The sequence below is a fragment of the Aegilops tauschii genome, chromosome 1 (genome assembly GCF_002575655.3).
Source record: "Aegilops tauschii subsp. strangulata cultivar AL8/78 chromosome 1, Aet v6.0, whole genome shotgun sequence".
NCBI classification, from domain to species: Eukaryota; Viridiplantae; Streptophyta; class Magnoliopsida; order Poales; family Poaceae; genus Aegilops; species Aegilops tauschii.
In genome coordinates, this window is record NC_053035.3 from 14666760 (window position 1) to 14678434 (window position 11675).

Here is an 11675-nt window from a genome sequence, read left to right on the forward strand (position 1 = left end):
GGCCGCTTGCCTCTTTCCGACCACGCCCCCAGGAGGAGGTCTTCCCGAACCCCCCGCCGCTAGAGGCCTTCCCCGAACCTCGCACCGGATCCGCCGCGCGCTGACCTCCCCAGAACCCCCGCCGCTTGCAACCTCCTCCACTGCTGGCGCGCCTCCTTCCTCGTTGCCGGCGCGCCTCCTTCCCCACTACCGGTGCACTTCCTCCCCAATCGCTGGCGTGTCTCCTCCCTCGCTGCCGGTGCTTCCTCCTTCATTGTGACTCCACCGCCCCCTTCCTTCTTCCTTGTGCCCAACGACCTCCGCTGTCCTCGCATCGCGCTGCTGGCCCAACCCCCCACTACCTCCCGACCATGTGCGCTGCTTCCCGTCAAGAGCGCCAACCACCGACGTGCCCCGCCCTCCGTCCGCCAACGCCGGGGACCCAGCCGTAGACCTCGCTACCACAACCCCTGTTGCTCCTTGGTCGACCAGGACCCTTATCGTTGCTCGATTTATCCACCTCTGCCTGGTTTCTCGCTGCTCTCCACCACAGCAGCGCTCAGGCCGTTCGCCGCTACCAAATCTGGCCGTTCAATGATGCAGCACCAAGACGTTCAGCACCTCAGCCGCCGGCGTCCTGATGGCCCCAATCCCCGTTGGTGCACCAATCCCGCGTGACGCCCGTTCTCTTGGTCGTTGGCTGGTGCAGCTTCCTGCGCCCATGTGGCTCCTGCACCGTCCAACTACGACCTCACGCAGTCCAACCTCGTCTTATACTGCAGGTTGTCCGTCGCTCGCGTGGAACAAGGGCGTGTGTGATGTGTGCGGTCGTGCGTGCTACCTGCATCTGTCGTTTAGGATGCAGGCAATGAGGCAAAAGTATTCTTTCTGAAAGGAGTATGGGTTGTTCACACGAAAAGAACTCTTGAGTGGACGTAAAATCCTGCCCAGCAGTGATTAAACCTCTAAAATCAGTAATTTCTTACAATGTTAGTCCCTTCAGGAAGTTGAAAGTGTTATAAGTCCTATTGGAACGGACTGTGGCAGGTTGAGGAACGCGAGATCCAAGCAGCCGCAGCAAAGGATTTCCTTTTGCTCACTGTTGTCCATGAGAGTTGTTCTTCTCGCTCCAAATTCAGATCAAAATGTACAAATGTTGATGATTGCTTCTGTATGGGGACTTGGTGGCCTAATACGCATGAGCCGCCGTCGCAGAATGATTGGAAGGTCAGATGCAAAAACCAATGAAGTTCAATGATAAAATACGAAAAAAAACAGGAGAACTCTGCAATCAATAGTATTTCAACAGCAGTTCTGCTGCATATGCATAGTTCCATAAATAAAGAACAGACAAGCACTGAAAGTGTGTGCGAGATGCAGGCAGAATGCTAGGTGGCCGAGTACTAGTTGTATTTTTTAATTGAGACTACTAGTTCAAGACGTGGTGGGGCATGTACTAAGTTGGGACATCTACGGCAGAAGGATTTTTTGTTTTCCTTTATTTCCTTTTCGCAGAGAACTAGTGCTCCACTGATGTCTGTCTGGAACCCCATTATATCCATCTGGAAATTTTCAAAAAGTTGAAATTTAAATAAAAATGAAACTTCAAAAAACTGAAGCAAGTTAATGTATCTTGTTAGAATCTTTTCTCCATTCATGTGTCGCCAAAAAAATGTACACATAATTATTTACCATGGGGCACTAGACCCAATGTTCAAAGAAAAAAATTACAAAGTAGTTCAAAAAGGTAAATAAAAACGAATTTTGCCCAATTTTTTAAAAAGCTAGTAGTTAAAATTTAAATAACAGAGCGGTTCGATGATTATTACAAAACTCGAATTTCACCAGTTATTAAAGAATATACCAGGAAGTTCAAATTAAAAAAACTGAGTGGTTCGATGATTAGATACCAAAGAAGAAAATAAACGTCACCTAGAAAATATTAACTCTCAAAGTTAAAATTTAATAAGTTGGAGAGTTTAAAGAAAATGTTATGGCTGTAGAAAAAAATTCCCATGGATTTTCCTGTTATCAAAAAAAGATACTCAAAAAGTTCGAATTAAAATAACAGAGTCCTTCATATTTGTAACAAAAAACATATTTTCAAGTATAAAAAACCCAGAAGGTCAAACTAAAATAACATAGCAGTTCAAAAATAAAAGAGCACTCAGAAGCAGATATTTCACCATTTCTGAAAACAAAAAACAAGAAGTTCAAATTTTAAAAATAGAGAAGTTCAAAAACCATAGAAAATGACTTTCGTCATTTCTAAAATTAAAAAAATCTAGAAGTTCAAATTTAAATAAAAACTTTCCAAATGGTATATCCTATGCTCTATTCCAAAGGGTATATCACACACTCTATTCCGAAAAAACAGTTAAAACAAATTGGTGTATGTTGTTCATAATTAATATTGTGGGATGTCCGACCTCCAATTACATGTTTTAAAATGGCAAGAAATGGCGTCCGATGTTCAATTGCGTGTAATTCGATGTATACACAAAAATGTGACAGAAGTTCATAGTGAAAACAACGAGAGGTTCAAGTACTACAAGGATTGCATTTCAGGTGAGAATAAAAGTATAGAAAAATAAAAGCTTAAAAGGTTGTTGAAAGAAGTTCAAGTGCTCTGTCCGGAGAAGTTCAAAAAAACTTGCGAGAGAGGTTCACCTTGTATTTCCATGTTTGATTTTTTCCATATAAAAATCGAATACAATTTTTACTCAAAATATAAAAAGGTGAAGTTCATATTGAAATAACAGGGAAGTTCGGAGTTTATTAAAACCTAGGATTTACATGTTCAAAAAATAAAAAACACAACGCCATTTTTTGCACTTTTAAAAACAACTCATAAACGAAAAAAATGGTTGCTAGAAGTCCAAGTGCTCTGCGAGGAAAAGTTCAAAAAATTCTTGTGAGAGAGGTTCACCGTGTATTTAGATGTCCAAAATACATAAAAAAAAACATGTTGTTTTTTGTGTTTCAAAATAACTCTCTCAAACCAGAGAGAAGTTCAAAATGATAATAACCAGAAGTTCACGTACTACATAGTGTGTATTTCATATAAGAAAAAAAACAATAAAGTGAAACAGAGTGAAATTCAAACATACATGCACCAGTAGTTCAACTACTTCACGCAGTGCAAAAAACAGCACGTCAAAAACAGAGTGAGGTTCAAACAGACATGCCCGAGAAGTTCAACTACTTCATGCAGTGTGTTTCCATTTGCAATGAAGGCAGAAATCATGATCCCGTCATTTCTCTAATTTATTTCAAAACGACAAGAATATCATTTGTGTGTGTTCAAGTCCTCGGTCGGAGAAATTTAAAGAAAATATCGTGACAGAGGTTTGTACAAAAAGAATATTATTTGTGTAACACTGACGAAATGGATGAGAAAATTACAAACAAAAATACGTCACAGAAGTTCAACGTGAAAACAGCAGGAAGTTCGACTACTATAGTGAATGAATTTGAGATGAAAAACTTTTAAAATAGTCGTGAGTATGAAAAAATGATTAACACGGGAAAGTTGCGTGTTTACATCAGCTTTCCACCGGTATATTACTTGCTCAATTCCGGTGAGTGTTCCGGTGAGTGGATGGAGAGCTACGGGCAAAAAAAGCACGTGAAAAACAGAGTGCAGTTCAAGTAGACATGCCGAAAAGTTCAGGTTCTTCACGCGGTGCATTTTCGAAGAATCTATTTCGCGATAAAGGCAGAACGAAATCTTGCCATTTTCGAAATTATTTGAAAACGGCTAGGAATCAGAGAAAACCATCAACATGAAAAAGTTTCGCATTTTCCTTAGCTTTTCATCGCTATATTATTTGCCCCATTCCGATAAAGTTTGTAGAAATTACGGTGAAAATAAGTTTTTATTCATTTTCAAAATTGACTTAAAACAGTAAGGAATTGGGAGAAACAATATATACCAAAACGTTTCGCATTTCCTCAAGCTTTCCAATGCCATATCATTTGCTACATTCGGACGCACGGTTAAAAAGTTAGCTCGAAAATACGAACTCGGTGCAACTTGGACCGTTTGATAAATCACTTTTAAACCGTTCAAAATTAGAAAGAAAATTCAACATTAAAAGGTAGCGCATTTTCATAATCTTTCCAACGCCATATCATTTGCCTCAATTGGATTAGCCGTTTAGAAATGACAACGAAAATATGAACTCGGCTGTTCGGTTTGTGAAATTTTACGATTTTCTAAATTACTCTTTAACCGTAGGGAATTAGAGAAAACATTCAACATGTGGAAGGAGCGGTTTTGCAGCAGCTTTCCAACGCCATATTATTTGCCTCATTCCGATAAACGATTTTACAATGCGATCGAAAATACGATTCACGTTTTTTGTATGACGAAAAAACGATTTTCAAAACTGCTTTTAAACCGCTTACATTTTGCCAAAAATTTAATTTGGCTCATGATACTGGTGTCCATAGCTTTCCAACAGTATATCGCAAGCCCCATTTGGGCAATGTTGGCGGAAGTTCAACTTAGCACTGGGAGAAGTTCAGGTCGAACAACTCAAGCAGTAAAATTGCAAAAAACGCAATTTCATCCCGACCCGAGAGCAAAATCCGTCAATGAGCGAGATTCCTATTTACAACCGGTATTTAGTTACTAAAAACGTATTTAGATTACACTAACATCATATAGAACACGACTAACCAGAATATTTCACGGGAAAGCCACGGTTGCGAAGATAGCCCGAAGGTCGGGTTCATATAGAGGGAAGTTCAGGCACGTTACTCAGGCAGTTTAGGTTGTGATCAGAATATTATTCTGATCCCGTGTGTGTGTGTGTGTGTGTGTGTGTACTGGCCTATGGCCTCCTGGAAATACAAGTTGCATATTTCCTAACACACACAACTAAGTGGGCACATGGTGTTGCCTCAAAGTAAGCAATAGTACGATCTCAGCAAATGTATCTTCAGGCACCTATGCCTCATCACCATGCCTTTGCGAGGGATACAGCTAGCATAGTTCGAGATGTTCTGGCACGCTCCTCTTGCAAGCTCCCATCTAGGCTCCAATACAGCTCCGCGGCCATCGCAAATTCATCCATAACCTTTCCGAAATGCTGGACTATTATCGGCTCAAATAAGGCTCTTAGATTGTTCACAAACCTGGTTGGGGTGCTCAGGGTGGTGGTCATGTATGTTCTAGGGTCGTGCACCCGCATCTCCCTGATCGAAAAAGAGCCTTCTGCCTCGATGATCTCCCTCAGCTCTTCGCTGGAAGATCCATACAACGGCACGTAGAAAGAATCAAACTTTGCTTTGTCGATCACACCCTGCCAATCATATCATAGACCATGTGGTGAGGTAATGGCACGTTGGATCGCAAGAGAAAAAAGTGTTATGCTAGAAATGTACCTCTGCGACCAGGACACTCAGGATCTGAGCTACAATTCCCGGGAAAAGAATAAATTTGGAGGCAATTGCGTTAGAACACGTCCCTACCAGGGAAATAACCATTCGGCCTCCTGAGACCAATTCCTTGGCTCTCAGCTCCAAATAAAGTGAGAAATCTTTCCTGAATTGTTGTGCATAGGCCTCATGGACCATAGGGAGCCTTTCACGCCTAGCGTGTTCATCAATGTCGTATACCGGGATGTGGTTCCTTGTTAAATCTTCAGGAGCCTGTAAAGGTAAGATTTTGCTTACGATACCCACAACTAATTCAATTGGATCAATTTATTGAGCTCACACCTTTGAGAGCCAATGCAAGCTGTTGGACGAGCAGACAAGATGCAAGGAGTCACTAGTGAACAATCGCTCGTAAAATGACCCCGGTGCGACACCAGTCACAACAATAGTCTTCTTGCTTTGACGGAGCGTGACCAAGTTCTTCACCACCATGTTGAAGTCGTTGTCAGGCAAGCCATTTAGTAGCACACACACTTCCGGTGGTGGTTGGTTTATCTGAAGGCAGTTACCATGGATGGCGTCAGTGGCAGTTGATATCAGTGCTACCGCATTTGGGCCAGAGGAGCAGCCCACATCCACGATCATCATCTTTCCATGCAACCAGTGGCGAAGACAGGGGGACCAGCAGGGGCCCTGGCCCCCCCCCCTAACATCTGAGATTTATTGCTAATTTGCTGATGCAGACTGTAAATTTAGTGATTATTTGGTGCTCAGATCATGTTTTTTCTTTGGTTTGGCCCTCCCTGATCTGTTTCAGCAGCACTCAGCCCCCTCAATCCTTTTTTCTGCCTCCGCCACTGCATGCAACAAGGTGTTGGTGTTGCTGTATAAGTCAGTGATTGCCGCGTCTATCAGAGGCTTCATCCTGTTCTGCTCAGCATTCTGCAATCAGGCTGTGGTCCTTTAGAAAATCTAGTCTAACATTTTTTGCTAACGAGTGTGCTAATTAGCTCCTTCGCTCAGTAGGTTGCATATTCCTTTTATCTGCAATTTCCAAATTCTCCATAGTAGTTTCCAGTGACTTACTCTTCATCAGCACATAAGTACTATCAAGAAGCGAATTTGTTTTGTCTTGAATACATTTCTTTTCTCCTTTCATGTTGTTTAATTCACTCATGATGCAGAGAGGGAAAGAGTTTAGCATCAGTAACAAATGCAATGAGCTGCAAAAGGACACATACAACAGAAATACCCAACGGGTCTTTGGGTCCCATTGCACCTGATTTGAAAATGATAATTTAGAAATTGTAAAAAATGTCAAACATCCTGAAACTTTTTGGAAACAAACTTGATCTAGTGCTATATTATGTACAAAAAAATTCGTGAAGGAGTGACTTCCGTGGACTTCAGGACAAAAAAACAAAAAACAAATCGAGAGTTCAAAAAGTGTGAATAGTAATCTTTATACAATATCAAAAATAGAATACCATGGAACTCATTTGTTCGCACAACTTTTCGCACAAGTATAACACTATAGCATTCTTGTTTCCAAGTAGTTTCAGCAATTTTTGACTAATTTTGCGGGAAAAGAAAAAACAATTCGGTTGCATTGGCACCCGAGACCCAAAGATCCACGTACCACGTACAACCAATAGTTTACCAAATCATATCCATCCCGATTTCTTATCTAGGGTTGCTCTATCGGCTGTAGCTTGTTCTCCTTTGATTTCTTATCTAGGGTTGCTCCATCTTATCTAGGGTGGTACTTCACCGGAGGGTGCAGCGGTTACCGGTCATCTTTGTTTCGCTGATCTACCGGTGTCGGCATTTGTTTCTCTTTCTTTTTCTCTCGTTTTTATTTTGGGCTTGTTTGTGTTGCGACCCAAGTGAGCTGGTTGTATCGGATGGTTGCTTTATAATATAAAGCGGGGGAAACCCTTTATCGTCAAGCTCCTAAATCCATATTATGTAATAGTTTGTCAGCCAATTGCATATTGCAATGAAGTTTCTGGTTGTAACATTTGTATAAAAGGAAAAAAATCCTTCATGTGTTGTTTTTAATTAATGGATAATAACAATGCACATGCTTTCATGAGAAAATCGATTTTAAGAATTAAAAATGACATTCAAGTGTTATTATCATTTGCAATGCAATGCAGAATAAAGAGGTCAATGTTTGTGTACCACCTTCTTTATTTTGTGCATCAGGTGTATAGGGTCGAATTACATTTTTTTATCAAAGTACGCTGCAAGTGAATTATTTCAATTATTTTTCTGTTTATTATTGCCTATCTTTCTATCTACTCCCTTCTTCCATCTATAGGGCCTAATGCATTTTTCGAGGCTAACTTTGACCAAATGTTAGAGCAATAATATATGACATGCAACTTACAACAAGCATACCATCAAATTCCAATGACATAATTTTCACATTATATATCCCATATACTATTAATGTTGTCAATAGTCAAAGATGGTCTTGAAAAACGTACTAGGCCCTATATAGATGGAAGGAGGGAGTATGTAAAATTTGACATGCAACAAATACAAATTTTCAGAAGCCCGTGGCAACGCACGGGCAGTCTACTAGTTGTGACAGAGAATGAGTCCAGATTACAGCAGTTATCCTATCGATTAGTTCTAGGCCTGGCCACCATCGGACCTATAAAAAAGGGTTTATTAGCAGCGCTTGCATGGGTTTCAACATTATTAAGGTTCCCTAATTGAATTATTAAAAATATCCGAGGTAATCCAAAGAAGGGATTGACTATTCGTCACCATGGGTGAGGAATAGTTATTCTCGACCCCCTCTATTTTAACATTAATGCATCGTAATTTTATGTTCTGTAAATTTTGTCTTATTTCATACATAAAAAGAGAACATAAGAAAATATATTATCTTTCCAAAAATATTTTATGTTATGTAAAATTATCATACGTAAAAACATAGTATAAAATATACATAAAATACATTTTTTCTGGTCTTATGACCTATATTTTTGTTTTCATATGCCAATTTTTACATAATGAACCAATATGAATGTAAATATTTGTATTCCAAATGTAATTTATTTTTGAAAGATTGTAAGATTACCTTAGGTGAAGAATAACTTATTCTGCACCATGGGTGATGAAAATGCTCAATGGAGCTTGGCCTCCATGGAAGCCAAATTTGAAATGATCAGAATTCAAATTTGCTTGTTTCAGTTTTTTTAAAATAAATATAGATATACTTAAAGACATAATGCACAAGTGTGTAAATTTTTAGGATGAAAATACGTTAAAATGAGTGCTATTAAAAACAAATCAGAGGCTTTTTAGTAGATGCACTATTCATCCTCAAAGTCCATGAATTTGTTTTTTCTTTGGCACAAATCGCAGTTTAAGGTATTTCATCCTAAAATTTTACACACATACACATCATTCACATCTTTGTTTACTTGTAAAAAAATCAGATTTTTTTTACAAGTTAAAAGTTTGATTTTATTTTATTTTTCAAAAATTTCAGCCTCCATGGAGGATAGTTTGTTGTACTCTATCTCAATAAAAGTATCATATTTTTTTCATGATTATCTTAGTTCAAAATTGAATTGTTGGTGCCTAGCTAGTTGATGAGATTTGCACTCATGCTCTGCCGTGTATCTGAAGTATTTTACCTAGGCTAGAGTGATACAGGTGTACCAAATGTCTAAGAGTGTAAATGCCTCTGAATTTTATTTACAAAATCGACAGCAGTGTTAGTTATCAGGTCATGAAAATGCATGTCGAGATTCAATCTATACTACTAGAAGAACAGGCCAAGAAAATACTAGTAGAAGAAAATAAAACAAAATGTATTAAAATTTCGGACATAATTGAAAAGAAAATGAAGAGACTATTCAAAAAACTTGTATTTTGTTTCCATTTGATAGTTGATATATGTACACCAATAACAACAACAAAGCCTTTAGTCTCAAACAAGTTTGGGTAGGCTAGAGGTGAAACCCATAAGATCTCGCGACCAACTCATGGCTCTGGCACGTGGATAGCAAACTTCCACGCACCCCTGTCCATAGTTAGTTCTTTGGTGATACTCCAATCCTTCAGGCCTCTCTTAACCGAACGAATTTCTTTTTTCTATTTCCCATTATTAGATAGTGGGCATAAATCTCATGATAAGTCCCCAAAGATTCATATTGAACTTCAATCGGAACTTCTCTTGACCTAATGACGCGTTGATCCAGGTTTCACCTTTTTCGAGAACCTTTTAGAAGTTCTACCCATATGTGTTCTGATCGCCAATTCATATTAGATATACTAAATCCAGCAGCGGTCGATTGAAATTGAGAGAATAAGCTAAATAATTTTGAGGACTCATCTCATGTTAAATTCGGTCTACCCCGACCTCTGTTGACATTCTCCGCACGCTTTAGCCGTCCTCTATGCACTGGAGTTTCTGGAGGCCTGCGCTGAATATGCTGAAACCATCTCAGACGATGTTGGACAAGCTTTTCTTCAGTTGGGCCCTGATAGTTGATATATATAATGGTTCAATTTTTGGAGGGTAGTTTGTTGTGCTTTACCTCATTAAAACATCAGTTTTTTCGTAATTATTTTCTCTGCCTTTTGAGATTGGTATAGTGGTACCGTAAAAAGCTTTGAGAATGGTCACGTATCTATGATAAACTAGGTGATTTCCCCACGCGTTACTGCGGGAATTTAAAGATTAATTTTGAATGAATTTTGAATTGGGTTGGCATTGGCCTACGTTCGGCGTTCCTTTGCGTCCTTGACAAGCTCCTCCTCCGAATGCCACAAGGATCTTGCCGCCGTCGTAGCCAGCTACGTGCCCGTGCTAACCCATGCCTGGGGCTTCGCCACTTCCGACCTCGAGGTGGCGCGCACGGCTGCCGAGCCCATGGGCGGCACTGCGGCCACATCAGCCTCTGTGTTCCTCAAGGTCGTCGATGCCATCGCCACTGCGGCCATGGTGTTGGAGTCCTCTACCTCATCGTCCAAGGCGAGGCTGGCGCTGGTGTGCGTCAAGAGGCCGATCGCCGCCAGCGAGGATTTGTATGGGGACACGGCGAAGCTGCAGGCGCTGAAGCAGTGAGCCGGGGAGATGAAGAGTGAGAATGTGTTCAGGAGCCTCATGCCCACCAAGGTCTCTCCGCACAACATCCAGACGCCAATTTAGTTTCATATTGCTACCCACACAGTTACTCAAGCGATCTCAGGGTGAAAGGATTGTTGCAATAAGACTTGCTTGCTGGCAAAGATTAAAATAACTGGAACTTCCATCGAACAATATGTGTGTGAGGGATCTTTTCAACTTTGCTTCCTGTTCAATTCGGTGCATATTTCATGTTTTTTTCGAGTGGATTTCAAAATAGTTGGACAACTTAGAGAGGGGGTCAACGGGCAAGGTGATGTTCTGTATATTTTTGTGTAGTTTGTCTCACAGAAGTCGCATTCATTTCTCTTGATATTTGTCTGTGTGTAGAGAAAAATAGCTAAAGGCCGGCTTTAGTTAAGACTGATATAGAACTGGTTGAACAATGCCAACATTGCATAGTTGTATGTTAGTTAGGGTTGTCTAAAGTTCACAACAGCTGGAGTTGTCTGATGTCTCCGACTATGTTGATCTCACGAGGTAATAAATTTTATAGCATTATACTTAGCATACTTAGAATGAAAAGTTAAATCATGCATGTATTCAGGAACTAAGTTCAAACTCATGCTATCAGTTTCTTTCTAAGTTGCGAACACTTTTTTTAGCAAATGTTGGGGAAACATTTGGTTATGCTTGATTTTCGTCTTTCTTACGCCTTTGGTCATCACGGTAATATATATTTTACCGTAATGCACTGACATTCAACTACAATATGAAGTAATTCTTCACAGATTCGTCGATGAAATTGCTAAATGTTGTCTGTGGCGCACACAGGCATTGTCCTAGTAGTTTTTAAATATTGTGTAAAATATTAATTTAGTCCTTGCGATTGAAACTATGTGCATGTCACTTTTAGATGTAGGTGTACCTAAAACCCACTCCGAATGCGCTCATGCATGTTACATACTATGTTACATGATAGAGGACTCTCATGCATAGATCGAACAGATGCTACTGGATCAAGCTAGTAAATTTAACGGTTATAACAATTTTTATAATGTGGAAGCACGCTTAGAAAATTAGAAGTTATTCTTTTTGAAGATCACTATCAGTTTTTTTTTTTTGGAGCAAAATCACTCTCAGGTATATAGGGTGATGAGCTGGCATGATCAGGTGGGCCTAACGTGACACAGCCCAGGGCCCAGGCCCAGTCAAAACA

General features: G+C 40.0%; 1 protein-coding gene across 1 annotated transcript; it reads right to left on the reverse strand.

Annotated features, from left to right (window-relative positions):
• Window positions 1–4943: 4943 nt before the first annotated feature.
• On the reverse strand, window positions 4944–6012 carry LOC109756589 (salicylate/benzoate carboxyl methyltransferase-like). Its single transcript, XM_040393440.2, has 3 exons — window positions 5707–6012; window positions 5371–5637; window positions 4944–5288 (listed from the first exon to the last, which is right to left on the reverse strand). Exons 1-3 carry the CDS (start codon window positions 6010–6012, stop codon window positions 4944–4946), a joined length of 918 nt encoding a protein of 305 aa, XP_040249374.2.
• Window positions 6013–11675: the final 5663 nt, after the last annotated feature.